This window comes from Diabrotica virgifera, chromosome 8 (genome assembly GCF_917563875.1).
Source record: "Diabrotica virgifera virgifera chromosome 8, PGI_DIABVI_V3a".
In the NCBI taxonomy this organism is placed as follows: Eukaryota; Metazoa; Arthropoda; class Insecta; order Coleoptera; family Chrysomelidae; genus Diabrotica; species Diabrotica virgifera.
Genome location: NC_065450.1, coordinates 76,339,951 through 76,359,676, shown reverse-complemented (window position 1 = coordinate 76,359,676; position 19,726 = coordinate 76,339,951). Strand labels below are relative to the sequence as shown.

At 33.0% G+C, this 19,726-nt stretch overlaps 1 protein-coding gene across 1 annotated transcript in view; it reads right to left on the bottom strand.

Moving 5' to 3' along the window:
• LOC126890184 (uncharacterized) overlaps positions 1-19,726 on the bottom strand; it is a gene marked incomplete at its 5' end in the record, with an annotated part of 88,972 nt that overhangs the window by 43,700 nt on the left and 25,546 nt on the right. Inside the window, 3 exons of the mRNA XM_050659039.1 lie at positions 3,369-3,568; positions 4,677-4,867; positions 15,016-15,238. Coding sequence (XP_050514996.1) covers positions 3,369-3,568; positions 4,677-4,867; positions 15,016-15,238 — 614 coding nt within the window. The remainder of the gene's footprint in view (positions 1-3,368; positions 3,569-4,676; positions 4,868-15,015; positions 15,239-19,726) is intronic.

Genomic DNA, 19,726 nt, shown 5'->3' with positions numbered 1-19,726 from the left:
CAAACCGTCTTAACCTATGCTCTCTCAGTTTGGCATCAATTGGTGCCACACCTAGACTTCCCCTAATATACTCATTTCTAATTTTATCCTTCTTTGTCACTCCACTCATCCATCTAAGCATTCTCATTTCCTCCACATGCATTCGTTGTTCCTCTTTCTTTTTCACTGCCCAACATTCAGTTCCGTGCATCATAGCCGGTCTTATGGCTGTTTTATAGAATTTTCCCTTCAGTTTCATTGGAATTTTTCTGTCACACAACACACCACTCGCTTCTTTCCACTTCATCCATCCAGCCCTAATTCTACTGCATGCATCTCCATCTATTTCTCCATTACTCTGCAATACCGATCCTAGGTACTTAAAACTATTACTTTTCACAATCATTTCAACATCCAAAGATACCATTTTATTTGTAGTAACTCCATCTTTAAATGAACATTCCAAATACTCTGTTTTTGTAATACTAAGTTTTAAACCTTTTTCCTCCAGAGCTTGTCTCCACTGTTCCAGTCTTTGTTCTAAATCTCTTTCACACTACATCATCAGCATACATTATCCATTTCCTATTAACACTACATCATCAGCATACATTAGGCACAATGGAATACTACGCTGTAGTTTCGCTGTTATCTGGTCCAAAATTAATGAGATTAAATAAGGACTAAGCACCGAGCCTTGTTGCAATCATACTTTCACCTGAAATTTATCAGTCTCTCCCACACCTGTCCTAACACTAGTTGTTACTGCCTCATACATATCTCTCACAATCTTTACATATTCGCCATGGACTCCTTTCTTATTGAGTGCCCACCACAGAACCTCTCGAGGAACTCTATCATATGCTTTTTCAAGATCAATGAATACCATATGAGCGTTGGTTATTCCTGTATTTTTCCATCAGTTGCCTTACAATGAAAATTGCATCTGTTGTTGATCTGCCCTGCATAAAGCCAAATTGATTATCGGATATTTCGGTTTCTTCACGTATCCGTCTATCAATTACTCTCTCCCATATTTTCATGGAGTGGCTAAGTAGTTTTATAGACCTGTAGTTTGTGCATTGTTGTATGTCTCCCTTGTTTTTGTAGACAGGTACTAATATACTGCTTTTCCATTCGTCTGGCATTTGTCCAACTTCCATAATTCTATTAAATAGACCTGCTAGCCAACTTGTTCCTGTCTCCCCCAATGTTCTCCATACTTCCCCAGAAATATCATCTGGTCCGACTGCTTTTCCTTTCTTTATTTTTTGAAGCGCTTGAGCCACTTCCTCGTTTGTTATTCTGGTAACCATTGCTGTTACTGTCTCCGTTAACTCCACAGACTGTCTGTCAAATTCTTCATTTAATAGACTGTCAAAATAATTTCTCCATCTCTTTTTGACATCCTTTTCGTGAATTAGTATTTTATTATTTTCATCTCGGATACATTTAATCTGATTAAAATCTCTTGCATTCTTTGCTCTCTGTTTGGCTATTTTATATATCTTTGCTTCGCCTTCCCTGGTATCAAGTTGATCGTATAGGTTTGAATACGCTTCTGCTTTAGCTTTTGCTACTGCTACTTTCGCTTCTTTTTGGCGACCATATAGTTTTGAAGACCTACTCTAGTTTTGAAGAAAGCTACTAAAAGACTGAACATAGTTATTACTTACTTTCCGCCTATTAAACTAGAAAATGGAAACTGACTCAAAAGTCAAAAGCAGAGCTCTTTGCTAGATATCTTGAAAATACATTTAAACTAAATGCATGTCAAAAAGCCGAAGAAAGATGGGAGGAACCTGTTCAATTAGAGGAAGAAATTCGACTAACCACATTAAAAGAAGTGCTTGTAGAAATAAAGGAAAATATTAACCCAAAGAAAGCTCCAGGTTAACAATTACACCAACCTAATTAATGCTGTATTTAGATTAAAACTATACCAATGATATGGAAAATGACCGAACTCATTATGATTTCTAAACCAGGAAGACCAGTAAATGAGGTTTCGTCATACAGACCGATATCTCTGCTCCATGTGACATTAAAGCTTTTTGAAAAACTTCTCAATATAATTAAACTAATCATTGAAGCAAAAGATCTGATTCCGACATATCAATTTGGGTTTTAGGAATAAGCACTCAACAGTCGACCAGGTGCACAAAATCACTGATATTATCTAAAGCTCGCTAAAAGCAAAGAAAGTCAGTTCAACTGTCTTCTTTGATGCTGCAGAGGCTTTCGTTAAAGTCTGACATAAAGGTTTAATACATAAGTTAAGCAGTTTTTTGCCGAAACAGTACTCACAACTTTTACAGTCGTACATAAATGAACGGCATTTTAGAATTAAGCATTGAGACTGTTTTCCAGATTTAAAAAAATTAGAGCAGGTGTTCCATAAGGTAGGTGTTGGGTCCGGTCATATACCCATTATACACCTGTGATATACTTACACAGGAAGACAACACAGTTGCCTTTGTTGATGATATGGCTACGGACGACTAGTGAAGAGGGACCAACAAGGTCCAAATAGCACTTAATCAAATCCATAAATGGTAAATCAGGCTGAATGTTATATCAATAAAAAAATACAATATATAGGTACCACTTATAATCACCAATAACCAAGTACCATATGCAAACACTGCAAAATATTTAGGTATAGCATTAGACGTCAAACTAGCTAGAAGGCTCACATGAAGAAAAAAAGGGAAGAACTAATATAAGGTATAAAAAATGTATTGGTTAATTAAAAGAAACTCCACTCTGTCAATCCAAATAACTCAATAGGTGAGAGGCCTCTATGGATTTATGGATGCCCAGTATGGAGTGTACTAGACCAAACGATATGACAATAATACAAAAATCCCAGAGCAAAATACTAAGAAACATTGTAGATGCTTCTTGGTACGTGGCAAGCAGTGACGTCCATAAGGAGGAATGGTAACTGTACATATAATCATCAAGAAGATGGCAGGAAGTTATGAGCAACGAGAAGACGTCAACGGCAACGACAAGACACTCATGACAAGAACATTGAGCCAATCCAGCTCCTCTATAGTACTGGGCAACATACAAGATTGAAGAGGACAAGGCCGTTTGATCTAGTTTGAGTGATAGTGAAAAACATACCATAGTGCTTGTACGTGTGTGCGTGTTAGAATAGTGCACTACCTTGCTAGTTAATATAAAAGACGCTGTAGGGTCAGCTCTTAATTTTAAGAAACAGTAGTAATTTAAGTAGGTAATACTGCAATTCGTAATGCTCATTGGGCAATTATAACACGATTGGAATAATCATCATCATACTGAATATTTTGGGAAAAATTCCGGTCTGTGTAGGTAACTTTTTAATAACCTCATTATGTTTGGTTCCTTAGTTAACTTACCTGGAGTAAGCAGAGCTTCATCATCTAAGGGTACTTCCCAAGCAATACTGGCTCTTTTATTACAAGCAGGTGGTGGTGGAGGAGGTAATATTCCTTCTAAAGAATCATCAGAAAAATGTTCATCGTCTGCTAACTCGCTAAGTGGTCGTAAGGCTGGGGTTTCATCCAAATCACTAGAGAGATTGTCTTCACTGCCGTGTCTAAAAATTAACAAAAACAAACATTACCTATTATATTACTGTAAGATACAGTAAAATCTGTCAACAACGGTCACTAAAAATGAAAGATCAATTGAATGTTATATAAAGGTGGTCGTTATTAGCAAGTTTTGCAGTCCACAAATACATAAAAGATATTTGGAATTTTGTTTATTTTAAGAACCTCAGCTTCATATTTAAGTAAAATTCGAGACACATCCATAAAAATTTCACTATTGTTTTTTTTTTACACAATAAATAATTTTCTACGTCCGTATATTAGATAAAGTGGATTTTGGAGTTTCACATTCGTTCACATCACTATTGTCAGAGTCAGAACTAATGTCAAAAAAGTCTTCCTGTCCCCCAATATCACCTTACATTACTAGCCCTTAGATCAAGGAACAATTCAGAATTTCAAATTGATTTATCTAATTTTGAAGTGAAAACTTCTTTAGCGACGTTGTGCACTTTTTGGATGGGAAAAATCATTGAATTCGCGACCGCCATCGCTACGGTCAGTTATTAGTAATTTATGTACTATAGGTTGGATTATACATAAATAAATAATCATTTCGTTGTAAAACGAAACAAGAGCTGCCTTATATTTTAGTTTGTTCAGAGAACATCAAAAGCACCCTAACCCGTTTAAAACCTTATTAGGTTATCGTCAGAGAGTGCATATTTGATTATCTCTGAACAAACTAGAATTCGGGCTGCCAGTATCGGTTCACAACGAAATAACATGATGGTGTGGATGTCGTGGCGACATCTGCTAAAAACAAGAGAAAGTTTTGCTTTAATAAAATAATTAAATAATATTAAAAACAAAACTTTATTTAGATTTTAGTGTCTATTAATTTCATTGTGTTCAGAGATACTCAAATTCTTAGGTTACAAACCTTATTAGGTCCACTATCTGATGAGAACCTAATAAGGTTTGAAACCGGTTAGGGTGCTTTTGATGCTCTCTGAAAAAACTAAAATATAATACGGCTCTTGTTTCGTTTTACAACGAAATGATTATTTAATGTAAATACATTTACAGTAAGTTTGATTTAAAATTGAGCGTAGTACAGTAGTAGTAAGTAAATTTCAATAAAATATTTACCTTTTAACTTCTCTATGTCTTTCTACAGCTGTAGGCACAGTTCTAGGAGGCATCCTAGTAGGTGAGGTAATAGGGTAGACGCAATGGCTGTATGGCAAGCTTCCAAAACGGTAGCCAGGAGGAGGAGGAGGCGGATTCAATGTAAAATCGTTGCTCTCCCAACCGAATGGACGTTGATGTTTCGTTTTTGGCTGTTAAAAAAATACTCGTTAATACTTTTTTTCAAAATAAATAAATAAGTTTTGACAAAAAGTTACAGTTACAAAAAGTTAAAGTTAAAAGTTAAAGTTAAAAAGTTAGTAGAAGTAAAATGTTTTCTTGTCTCTAGAGACATAAATGACATTCAAGATTGTTCCAACGTTGTCTACCAGATTCTTTATAACAACTGTAATCGAATATATATCGGGCAAACTGCACGTACTCTTGGTAGTCGCTTAGTGTCTCACAAGAGTGATTGTAGGTTGTACCCCGAAAGGTTTGCTCTTGCAGAACATGTCAACAAAGAACATCAGATAATTAGTTATGACGCAGTTAAAGTTTTGGCTACAGAGTCCAACTATACCAAGAGAATGTTTTTAGAAATCTACCAAAATTCTAATTCAATCAACAAAAGGAGTGACATTAATCAAGAACTTATTACTTCTATTTATTTTATAACCATTTCGGTAAATTTGATGTCTAGTTTATTAATAATACTTTTCATAAGAAAAAGAAGAAGAAGAAGTAGTGTCATTTGCCATGCCCATAAATGATATTTAACTTAAGCTTAATCAACTAAAGCCTGCACACGTGGTTTTAAACTGTTTTGTAATTGTCTTTTTCTTATGTGTAGATTGTGTTTTAAAACACATTTTGACAAATTAGTCATTTACACAATGCATTTTAACATATATGACTCCAAGAATGAGTTGTGCGTGAAATTGTCACCTGTTACTCTAACATCCTCGAAATACAAGTCTAACTAACATTAACGTAAGTATTTGATTCATACACCTGATCAAATATATTTAGATGATATTGTAATAAGAGTGGCACTCTAAATGACTAGTTAACAATTTTTTTTAATAATAAATAGGTTTTCACCATAGTAGAACTTTATAAATTCCTGTGTTTAATTATATCCGCAGTTAATTGGGCGTACGAAACTCTGAATTAAAGTGTAAACATCAAAACCGATCTGATTGAAAATCATCATGAGCTGGAACCGCAGATTACACCAACAAAATTACCACCTACAGCGTAAACATTGCTTTAGAACGGTTTAGAGTCTAAAAGGGACATTTCAATTTTACCAACTCAGCTGCCTCTGCCTGTTTTATTTCATTCGGACATTAATTAAATAACTTCAGTTCTATTTAGTTTACTGCTAATTGAAATCATTTAAATATAAAACATTACATTCGTTGATTAAAATTATTTTCAATAGGTATGTTGTCGAGTGCTTTCAAATACTGCTAACCATTTCAGTGGTATATTGTTTGTCTATTGTTCTTGACAGTTACATTTTATCTATTTGTGATAAAGGGTCAATAAATTATACGTTTAGGTACTGCTACACTAAACTCGGCTTTGAAAAAGAAAGATAGTCGAAATTAGTATGTAATTTGAAATAAAGAAAAGAAAAGTGTAGAATAGAGACGAAGAGAGGAAGAAGAATAGAATAGAGGACCGGCTAAGTAAGCTCGAAAAACAAGAGACTAAAAAGTAGGTGGGATTCGAGAGCCAGAAAAAGGAATAAAATTAAAACAGATTACTTTCTGAAATAATTTGGGCGTGAAAGAAGGAGAGCTGGAAGAATAAAACAGAAATTAGATAAATAAAAACAGACAGAGATCCTGAACAAACTAAAATGGAGGGCGACAGTTTTACTCTTCAGCAAATTAACAAATATATAGAATATATCTAACAATAAAACACTGAAAACGTTTGTTTTTTATACTTCCACAAAATTTATTATAACTATGTGACTACAGCTGTTTCGAGAGTGCCTTTCTCAAGTGATTTAGTTTACTATGTGTTTGCCTTTTTAAAGCCTTTAACTGAAGAGGTTGAGGAGCGAGGAGCTGTTTGTCTCGAGTTGGTCATTCAGAATTATATCTGTATTTTTCAATTTATTAATTTCCATAGATTCTAATAAAGATAGCTTAAGGCCTTTATTTTGAATACGCAGAATTTGAAACTCTTCATTAAAATAATGATTATGATCTAGAAGGTGAAGTGCGTATGTAGAAGTGTCTGTTTTTCTATTGTTGAAAGCCCTTTTGTGTTCTGCTATCCGTTTGTCAAAGGTTCTGCCAGTTTGACCGATGTAAGTTTTCGGACACTCACCACAAGTTAGTTTGTAGACACCACTCTGTAGTTGTTTTCTCTTTCGGCTCTTATTGTTCTTAATATATTTGCTTAAGTTGTTGTTAGTTCTGAAAGCTGGTATTATTTCTTTCTTTTTTTATGTATCTGGCTATTTTTGTTGTTACCTTGCCAGTATATGTGATAGAGCAGAAGGTACTGGTTTCTTTCTGTGGTGGTGGATAGAATAATTTCAGGACTTTCTTATGGAGATTTTGGTATAAAATTTTATTAATTGTTTGTTCGTTATAGCCATTGTTTACTGCTATTTGTTTAATGATGTTCAGTTCTACTTCGAAGCTATTTTTTGACATGGGAATTTCTGTCAGTCTATGTATCATACTATGGTAGGCTGCTAATTTGTGTTGTGTAGGATGGGATGATGAATTGTGTATAGTTGTGTCAGTATGAGTAGGTTTATGATATACGGAGAACTCATGTTTGTTGTGTAGTCTGGTAATTGGTTCTATGGATTGGAATCTATGGTTCATTCCACGAATATACGACTGTTTTGGAGTATCGCGACAACGAATAGTTTAGTGTACAACATAAGAAGTACGAAAGTAAATGGTTGTAATAATTATTCCAATAAACAACAATGTAATTTGCAATTTACTTTCGTTCTTCATATTTTGCACAATAAAATATTCGTTGTCGAGATAATCCAACACAGTCGTATGCTCGTGGAATAGGGTATAGAAAGTTTATGGACTTATTCTGTTTTGTTTCTATTGTAAATTCAATATTACCATATTACTATCCATTACCATATTCAATATTACCATATTGTGAATTAATGTATGATAGAAATTGATCAAGTTGCCTGTTAGTTCATGTAAAGCATACTAGTATATCATCCACGTATCTCCACCAATATAAGAACTGTTTACATACGGGATGTTTAGAAATTGTTGTTTCAAGCTGGTTCATAAATATATCTAATAGCAATGGGCTTAGAGTCTTAGAGGATTGGCCATAATAAGTCCTGCACTGTTTTTTGTGTATATTTGATTATTAAATTCAAAATAGTCTTGATTTATGCAAGATTTATGTGTAGTCACATAGTTATAATAAATTTTGTGGAAGTATACAAAACAAACGTTTTCAGTGTTTTATTGTTAGATAAAATGAACTTCCATCAAGTAACGGTCGAATCAATCAATTATATAGAATATAGATTAACTAAACTTTCCCAATATAAAATTTATGTTGTTTCATCCTAAACCAACTACCCTTTGAAGTGAAACTGGAAAAAAATATGTAATAAGCAAAAACAAATTTTACTAAATTATTTATTACAATTTTCACAAATAGTACAATATACAAAAGAAAATATACAATGTTACAATGTGATACATATAGTTGGTAAATAATTGAAAATAAAAAGTCCTAGTGAGATTTGATAGTTTAAAAATATAATAACCTATCAATTTTTAAGTTTGTACTGTTCATTGAAATTTAAATAAACCCAAAAATAACATAACGGAATATTTGAAATATATATTTTACCGCTCTTTGATCATCAGCTATAGAAAATCCTGGATAAAGTCTTCCTGAAGACTTTAGATGAGAATGATGGATGGAGAACATCGCAGCATCCAAAGTAAACCTATTTACTATGAGGAAACGGAAAGTTTCCAGGTACGGAGAATATGCAGAAAAGCCAACAAAAACCAGAACCAAAAACCATAAGACCCAAATCCAAAATCCAAAACTCCAATACCAAAATCAAATATCCAAAACCAAAACCAAAACCCTTGTACAATGGATCTTCTCACAAACGACTGCTTGCCACAACAGAAAAATGAAGACAAATTAGATATTAGTGGTATTTCAAAATAACGAACTTGCCACTTTTTACAAAAACTAAACGATGTATAGAGGTGGGAACTGATATATTTTTGTAGAAGCTTTGTAACTGTAACAGTACAAACATCGTCTTTTAGGCTATTGATTATATTCAAAATAAGATAGCTAAAAGGAACTACAACGTTAACGGGGTTTTATTATTTCATATGGTCAATGGACATCTATATATGAAAAAACCGCGGAGTGCTACCATTTAAAGGGGTGCGTTTTTGAGAAATGGCTGAATTAGTCCCTGGGCACAGGTTACATTAGGGTGAGTTTTATGCACTGTTAGTACAAACATATCTACATAAAAATTGTTCCTGGTTAAATTTTCTATCTAAATATCACTTCTAAAAGTCAATGATACTTTTTTTTACAAAAATATATTCAAAAGAAAAAGCACAAAAGGACCCAAAAGAAAGAAGTTTTGTTTTTGTCCCATAACTTTTGTCCACGAGGATATAGGTATAAACATTGCTTTTCAAAACCTACACATTTCTTCTTTAAAATGTTGTTTAGTAGAGGTAATTAGAATTTATAGTTTTCGAAATATGATTTTTCAAAGTTCGCCACTCACAGCAATTTTGGGCAATTTTCCTTGTTATTTCGCAAATATTGTTCTGTAACTTTTTTCTACGTAACTTTAGGTATATGCAATGGTACACGTAATAGGAGTAGAAATCAATTACCTTTAATATGGTCTACTTCATAACGTTGTACGACTTTTTTTAAAGAGAATATAGTTTTTCAAGTTTTTATAATTTTATGATTTTTTTATAATATAATATAATATAAAAATAAAATAATATTATTATATAATATATTATATATTATATAATATTATATTATATATAGTTATTATGTATTATATAATGCCAAATATAGAAAAATGTTATTTTTTACATTTTTTACGATTATTTTTGAAATTTCTCATTATAACTTTTTTTTCTTTTACAAAAATTACATAAACATTAGTCTTAGAAAACATCACTTTAGTTAAAATTATTTAAACGTTGACATTTAAAAAAATTTCAAAATCAAAGTCCATCTCTTCTTTAGCATTAGCTTCAATATCTTCTTCTGACACCTCGGTTATCTTAGAGTTCCCACAATTAGTACCCATGCACATGCACCCTTTGCAGAATATTGAATAACTAATTCCTATCTTCCTAAAACCGTTTTTTGTACATCCTTTGGTACATTTACATGCTATTTTTTCAAGCAAAGCTTGTGGTGCAGTAGCTTTGACAGTAAATATTGGAATTAATCCATATTTTGAAGTTTGCCCGGCCGAGTGAAGTGGATCCAAAGTATTACCTATAAAAAATAAGATTCAATCATAACACACAATCACATAAAAAAGTTATAATGAGGAATTTAAAAAATAATCCTAAAATCAAAAATCGTTGCAAGTACTTATTACATTTTGAAAAAGCATATTTTTTCAAAAATAATCCTAGAATTTTTTATAATACACCATTTTAAAGTAAAAGAATAAGCTTTCTTTTTTTATATTAAAATATTTTATATCTAAATGTAGAAAAAAAAGTTATAATGGCAAATTTAAAAAACAATCGTAAAAAATATAAAAACTCGTTAAAAGTCTTGAAAAAGATAATCTCTTTAAAAGAAGTCGTACAACATTATACAGTAGAACATTTTAAAGGTAATTGATTTCTATTCCTCTTACATGTACCATTGCATATGCCTAAAGTTACGTAGAAAAAGTTACAGAACAATATTTGCGAATTAACAAGAAAAATTGCCCAAAATTGCTGTGAGTGGCGAAATTTGAAAAATCATATTTCGAAAACTGTAAATTCTACTGACCTCTACTAAACATCATTTTAAAGACAAAATGTGTAAGTTTTTTTTCTGTGAAGAAATGTCTATACCTATATCTCCGTGGACAAAAGTTATGGGACAAAAAACAAAATTTCTTTCTTTTGGGTTTCTTTGTGCTTTTTCTTTTGAATATATTTTTGTAAAAAAAAAGTATCTTTGACTTCAAAAAGTTATATTTAGATAGGGAATTTAACCAGGAACAATTTTTATGTAGACGTGTTTATACCAAAAGTGCATAGAACTCACCCTAATGTAACCTGTGCCCAGGGACTAATTCACCCATTTCTCAAAAACGCACCCCTTTAAATGGTAGCACTCCGCGGTTTTTTCACATATAGAGATTCATTGACCATATGAAATAATAAAACTCCGTTAACGTTGTAGTTCCTTTCTATAGTACATAATCAATAGCCTATTTCGCTTTTTGACCTTTTTTGTATTTTCTTGTTATGATCTTTTTAGTGATGCCAGTTTTTAAGTATTAACCATAGACGTGGATTCTGACAATCTACTGTATAAACAATTTTGGAAGTGTGTATAAATAACTTTTCCCACTGGTCCAACCTTAGGCGAGATTCAGTGAAAAAAATATGGATCTTTGGAAAAGTTATAAGAGAATATTAGTTTTTTTTAGCTGTTAAGACTTCAGCTTAAGACTTAAATTTTCAGCTTGGTATTAATCAACTTTTTTTGGTACGCGGGATCCAGGCCTATATGGTTACACAATGTTTAATAGTCTTCCATATTTCTTGTGATGTACTGTTACACATAGAGGTCATACTTTTTTTGACTTCTTGAAGGTCTTCCTTCTTTCTTAGTTCTATCTCCGTTTGTTGGATGCTATAAGGTTAAACTTTGATCTGATTTTTCGATTGATGATCTCCAGCGAATATTAAGGAGGATGTAATCAATTTGCTATTTGGAGGATAAGAATGCTTCGTTGTTATATTTTCTCCACCCTTTTGTATGGTGTTGAGGCATGGACACTAAAACAATCCAACATTAAAAACCTGGAAGCATTCGAAATGTGGTGTTATAGACGTATTCTGAAAATATCATGGACAGATCGTAAAACAAACGCACAAGTGCTCGAACATAATGGAAGTTTTAAATTCCATAAAAATCAGGAAGTTAGAATACTTGGGGCACATCACGAGAGGTGAAAAATACGAACTATTAAGGAATATAATGCAGGGCAAAATCAAAGGCAGAAGAAGCGTAGGAAGACGTAAAATCTCGTGGTTACGCAATCTTCGTGAATGGTTTGGATGCAGCTCAATTGAACTATTCCGGCGCGTAACCAACAAAATTATAATTGCCAGAATGATTTCCAATCTCCGATAGGAGCGGAACTTTAAGAAGAAGAATCAATTTGATTTCTAGACCTATCTTTAGGACTTTTTCCAAGTACTTATAAAGACGGCGTACATGGTGTTTAAATACAGTATTCATGATAGAATAGTTATTTATTAGTCTCCTCTTTCGTTTCTCTAACCTATGGCGAATTTTCCCAGTACATTTGTTAGGTCGTCATTATGTGTAGTTTTGCCGCTTTTTGCGTTAATAGAAGTCACCTTTCTTTTACGGTTTTTGCTGTAAATTTTAAAGAACCGCTTGGATTGACATGAAATTTGGCATACGCATAGCTAACGTGTCAAAGAAAAAAAGTGATATGGTGCCGATGTAAGCTTTTGCGCTGGGGATGACTTTCACCCCATCTCGGAGGTGAAAAAAAATATGTCCAAGATAAGTCCCGACTTATGTTCTATCGAGTTTTTTCACCAAAGCAATACTTTTCGAGTTATTTGCAAGTGCATATGTTCATTTTTCAACAAAATAACCACGTTTTTAGACGGTTTTTCGCAAATAACTCAAAACGTAAGCATTTTGTCGAAAAAAATATTCTTAGTAAAAAATAAATTCTTATAAAAAAGTGAAAAAAAAAACGGTATATATATTAGGTCTCTATACCTAGCAAAAGTAGAGTTATAGCTAATGAAAAATATTTTCATATTCGAAAAATTCCAAATAGAATAATTCAATGTGAAATATCCAAATAATGAAGCATTTTTGGGGAAAACACATTACAAATTTTTTAAAGTGGTTAAAAAAGCTTTATTTCTGTTTCTATAAAAAATTTTTTAGCATGAAATGTAAGCAAGTTACGCTCAAAATAAAGTTGGTCCCTTTTGTTTTGGCAAAAAAAATCAGGAAGATCCCCCCTCCCCCCAATTAACAACTTAAATGAAATTAATCGTTACCGCTTCACAAGTCACTTTACTTATGTTGTGTTTATATGATCTGTAAGTTTCATCGATTCAAAGTGCTTATTTTTAAAAAAATTTGGTTTTAAAGTAAAATTTTTAAAAATTTTAATTTTGAAAAAAAATGCTTTTTTTCAAAATAACTTAAAAATGATTAGAGATACCAAAAATCTTAAACAATAAAAAAAGTCGTCTTTACTTTTCTGAATATTTTGTATTTTTTTGTTTTTCTGTAAGACAAAAAATTGGTTAAGATTCGGTGTTTCTAAATTTGCATACACTCGTGATAAGTGACTCGTTCAAGCCCTTTTAACTACAGCTCTTTCAAAAATAAGGGCTTTGAACCGATGAAACTTACAGATCGTATGATCAATACATACGCGAGTAAAAAACTGTGAAGTGATAACAATTAAGTTTATTTGAAATGCTAATTAGGCGGTGATTTTCCCGATTTCTTACCAAAAAAAGGGACCAACTTTATTTTGAGAGTAACTTGTTTACTTTTGGTGCTATTTAAAAAAAAAATAAGCATTTTTTAAACACTTTAAAAAGTTAAAATGAGTTTTCCCCAAAAAAGTGCTTCGTTTTTTGGTTATGGCACGTTAAAACATTCGATTTGGAATTTGACGAATATGAACCTATTTTTCATTAGTTATAACTCTGCTTTTACTAGGTATAGTCACCTTATATATACCTACACCATGTTTTTCACTTTTTTACGTGCTATATTTTTGATAAGAATTTTTTTTTCGATCAAATACTTACTTTTTGAGTTTATTTGCGAAAACCCGTCTGAAAACGTGGTTATTTTGTAGAAAAATTAACATATTCACTCGCAAACAATCGAATTAACTTGGTGAAAAAACTTTATAGAACAAAAATTGCTTAGAACTAGTCATTTTATCCATTTCCGTACTTATTTCGAACATATATTTTTCACCCCCAAAAGGGGGTGAAACTCCCCCCTGGGCCAAAATCACACATCGGCACAATATCACTTTTTTTCTATGACTTGTTAGCTATGTGTATGCCAAATTTCATGTCAATCCAAGCGGTTTTTTAAAATTTAGAGGTTTTGCAATATTTCACCTTTTACCTTTACAGAACGTACTAATATGTAAACGTTCGATTTTTTATAGGAAAAACGTAGATACTATTTTGGTAGTTGTAGCATCATGTCTTATTCATAATAAACAAAGTATGTACATAAAATCGGATGGTAGTTTTATTACAGCCTCTCCAAGAAGTACTTAAATTTATTGGTACATATTACTAACCATGTCATGTTTATTTATATTTTGTTATAATTACAAATCTCGTAAAATAGCTTTATAGCTCTCATTTTAAAATATACATTTTCATCATGTAAGACTCGACCAGGATATCCAATATAGCAAATTTATATTGATATACCTATTAGACCAGGATCCCGCGTACCAAAAAAAAGTTTATTAATAGCAGGCTGAAAACTTGTTAATAGCTTAACGGTGTCTAGTCGGACAAACTTTGATGTACGAGCACGATGTACGAGAACACTGGAACAGGGGAAGTTTTAATTGTGGAACGTGTCATCCTGACAAGTTAATGATTGTGAAAACTAGCAGGTTGTTTTCAAGTTTATTCAATAGCAACCTTTATATAATATATGAAAAAATATTTGTCCGACAATTATTTTGAGGATTTTAATAAGTCTGACACGTAGAATATGTCAAATGACAGGAATTATGTTGGTGATAAATAGCAGTCTGATTTTTGCATGAGAGTTTAATGAAAGGGTAACAAATCAATTGGAATTTCTGTCCGCCAAAATACATGGGATGTTTTCGTAGCCTGACGTTCCAAATATTTAACCTGTTCCACAATTAAAACTTCCCCTGCTCCAGTGTTCCCATACGTCAAAGTTTGTCTGACTAGACACCGTTAAGCTATTAACAAATTTTCAGCTTGTTATTAATAAACTTTTTTGGTACGCTGGATCCAGGCCTATATCCAATAAATAGCAAATTTATATTGATATACCTATTAATACTCACCAATGTTGTTTGCGTGGCAGTATGTACGGGATCTAGAGGTAACCCGTTGATGATGGGAGCGGCACTATTATCATTTTGAAACCGTTGCGGGGGTGGGATAGTGTCCATACGCGGGGGCAGTTGAGTGAGTGGAAAAGACCGGTGGCTTCTGCCTCCACTGCCTCCTGTTACGGAATTAACGCTACCACTGCGGGATTTTGAAGGGCGATGGGTAGGTGAAACCCTGAAAACAAAGTTAAATATGATAATATAAAAATTCTTACAAGTTAAAAGCGATATTAATATTAGTTAAACATTGATAAATATTTTTTACCAATAACATGCTTAAGAACATTAGAAACTGAACAAAAAATATTATGAATGAGCAACTTTTTGTTAGCCTAAATTCCTACTAAAAATTTAATAATAAGGACAATCTCACTAGTATAACTTATATTAGGTTCTCTTAATTTATTGCACAAATATTAACCAGTATTACCATAACTTGCACTTTACTTTGCTTTTCATTTAACTAACTCGAAGGGTTTCTTTCTCTTGAGTATTCTAGCCAGATCCGTGTTGTCGAGGGGCTGGATGGTCTTAACATTGACGTGTTGAAGAAGTCGTTGTTCGTGACTCTTGGTAACTTTTTCAATGGTCTTGTTAACAGTAACCATTACTAAGTCCCTTGGAGGTCACTGTTACTATATTACCAAGGAGTACTTTGGACTACTATATTACCAAGGCACTTTGTTTTGGAATAGCAGGAAGATGTCTAAATTACTTTGACTAGCACAATCTTATATATGGATGCCATATGTATAAAATATGTTTATTCAAAAGTATTTGTTGTAGATTGACAGAGTGCATTGTCTTCCCCATAGATAATACATTTTTTATACTTGCTGTTTAGCTGTTCTGTTTTCTTTTTAAGATGGACACTCCAGCGTAGCCTGTAATGCCAAAATATCTTGCGGAATCGGCATATGGTGTGGCGTCGGCGTATGGTATACATTAGCAGGACCGTATTGTTTTTTCTTGACTTCATTTTGTTTAATTTAATTCTACAGCATTTAGTCCAATCGTTAAGTCTAACCAAGTTTTCTTGCTGCTTCATCATTGTCTTCACCTATGGTCAAGACGGCAGTATCAGTTCGTTTTCAGTCGTCGATGTGACCAGTTGTGTTTTGTTTTGGTTGTCATCACGACCGACTTACTCAAATTTGTTTAAGTGTTTTTGTTATTGTTTTGGAGTGTTGTGTAACTAAACTCGTTGTAAGTGTTACCAGATTTGTTTGACTATTCTACATTTTGTTTACTTTTTTAACATTCAACGACCCAATTAAATATTGCTTAACCTTGACCACCATGATCTACAATTGTGATATTTGCTTGATTGAATTTTCCGAAAACGACAAATATAAGATACGTTGTCATGGGGACTGTAGACGATATTTTTGTCTCAAGTGTTCTGGTCTCAATAAAACCGTCTCAAAAACTCTACTAGATCCAAAAAATGCCCATTTAAAATATTTCTGTACATTATGTGATTCACCTAGCCTCAGATGTTTAAATGAAAAAGTAACAAATTTAACAAAAAATCAAATACCACAAGAGAACTTTGACGCCTTACTTCAAGTTACTAAAAAACTCACAGATAATTTGCCTGTATTTATAGAGACATATGATTTATTAGCAAAAAATGACGACAAATTAGACTATCTTATAAAAAAAATTGACGAGATTCATAAATTAAATAACTTGTTAAATCCTGAGTATCTTTTAAAATCCATAAGGCAGATGGAACAAGATATTTTCAATATATCGTCAGTTTTTTTCGGCTGTTCAAATGACACGATTAAAATACAAGTCCAAGATACACATTCATCTGAGATAAAGTTGGGATTAGAGAGGCTCTCTTCACACATCAGTGAAATATCTAATCAAATGTGTAATCTTTCCAACAAACTACCTACTATACCAACGAAGAAAGGGGTATCGAAGAAAAACATAGTATATGCCACTTCAAGTACCCAAACTGAAGACACCCAGCATTTTGAAACCAGTACAGTCAAAAAAACAAAAATTGCACAAGATAAATGTCACTTTGTCGTCATTAGCAACTTAGCCCCAATATACACACCTATACAAGTAGTTCATTACATTAAAGAGAAGCTAGGTATCAAGGAATTTATAAGATGTTACGCCCTCCTTAAAGATGCCAACTCAGATACTGGCTCCTCATTCAAAATAGGTATTAAGTCTAAAACATCTATTGACTTATTATTTAATAAAGAAATTTGGCCACCGGGTGTAAACGTTAAGTGGTCTACAGAATCCTTATACTCCGAACCAACGACTTCATCTGAGACAGATATAAATCAGAAGAACATCAGAAGCACGGTTAACTTGGAAAATCCAATTACCATTCCAAGTAACAACAAGAATGAAGTTGATACCACAAATATACTGACAGACAAGCAGGCCATTGCAATGTGCAAATCTAAAGATCCTTTCCGTTCTCATATTAATTTCATTAAGAAGGATACTTTAGAACCATCGATAAATCTGGATCCTTTGACCCCACCAAGAGTTAGATTGACCAATAACTCGAATAGTCGATATCTTTTAGCCAGATTAAGGGAACCGGATATCTTGAAGGCCATTAAAATTCATCTTGCTTTTCTACACGACCAACCTGCATCAGTATTTTATGATGGGTATACCAACACAAGTGTTAAACTCTTTCTGGCTTCCGAAGGACTTCCGACTAAGAATGAAGATCTAAGAAAAATTCTTCTAGAATAACGATGCTTATGGAATCGGTGCAGATGAAGTAGACGCTGATCTTGCTGCTTTTAGGTCTTTTCTCACTTCGGAAAGAATTATTCACCTGCAAAAATCAAGGGAATGTCACCGAAATTATTATTCCACTAGCTCTCCAAGACGAAATTTTTAAATAATACGACGTGTTCTGAGGAACTAGAAACCTCGAATAATTTTAGTGATGACAACTTTAGTATGGTTCTGATTAATATTCGTTCTATAAGAAATAAAACTGACGAATTGTTTTTGTTTCTAGAGGAATTAGGATTTTCCCAGATAGTTGCTGTTACAGAACACTGGCTTGCAGTTAACGAGCCTTTTTTTGTAGAGAATTATACCACAATTGCTAGGTATGATCGTCCAAACTCAGCTCATGGAGGCACCCTAATTCTTTCTGCAAACAATGATTTTTCTCTGATAACAAAATATGACTTTTTGTTGAATGAAGCCTTCTTTGAATTTTCCTTAGTTTTTAATAAAAATCTTAATCTTTACATTATTTGCATCTATAGATCACCTGACTCTTCCGTGGAACTATTTTTTCAGAACCTGCTAAATTTGTTAGATGACTTGCCTCACAAAAGCAGAAAAATTATATGCGGAGACTTCAACATAAATTATGCTGCTGCTTGTGCTACCCAAATGTTCTTGGTCAACATATTTGAATCATATGGTCTCTCCATGCACGTTAATTCTCCTACAAGGATTACAAAAACTACATCTACCATAATTGATTATATTGTCTCCGATTTCTCACCCCTTGATGTTTGCTCTACAGTTATTAATGCGGACCTATCGGATCATGAAGCAGTATATACGAAATTTAACATCTTCAGCAAACCCTCCTCGAAAACCCGACGTTTAGGTAGGATTTTTTCCGCTCGGAATTTTCATAAATTTCAAAATTTATGTTTAACTTCTGACTGGCATTTTCCTTCTACGGACGTGGACTATAATTTCAGTGATTTTTTGGAGAAGCTTGTCTGTATCTTCAATAAGGCATTTCCTTTAATTACGATTAAGCCAAAACGTCGCAAACCCTGGACTACCAAAGGTATCCGCATATCAGCAAAAAATATGCGTTCACTACTTTATATCAAGAAATTTACTACCAACGTCTCTGTCACTCAATATATCACCAATTACAGAGTCACATACTTAAAACTCATCAAATCAGCTAAAAAAGCCTACTATCAAAATCGTCTGGGAAGCTCCAAAAGTGTTGCAAAAGAAACTTGGTCCATAATAAACGATCTTCGAAACAAAACCCACGCAGCTCAAACATTTGCCCTTCCAAACCCTGAAAATCTAAACGAATACTTCATTAACGTGAGTAAAAATATAACATCCACTATTCAGTCTCAACAAGATCCCATTTCCTATCTCCCTAATTCAGAAATTGTCTCGAATTCATTCTTTATAAGACCAATCTATAAATCTGAATTGATCCAAACGATCAATAGTATCAAAAGCAAATCATCTTGTAGTACTGATGGACTATCTATAAAAATCTTCTCAAATCTCACAGATAATGTGTTAGAACTCCTCGTGTCACTAATTAATGATTCCTTTGAAAACGGTAAATTTCCAGAGTGCCTAAAGACAGCCATTATTATTCCTCTTCATAAAGGTGGCGAAAAATCTAATGCCTGCAACTATAGACCTATTGCCCTACTACCGGTACTCTCCAAAATTATTGAGAGGCTCATAAAAACCCGACTTATGTCCTTTCTCTTTGATAACAATATTTTATCACAAAATCAGTTCGGCTTCTTAACTAATAAATGTACAACTGATGCCATGTTTTCTGTACTTCACGAGGTCTACCAAGCACTAAACAATAATCTTTATACTGCCACTGTTTTCTGTGACTATTCCAAAGCTTTTGATTGTGTAAATCACAACA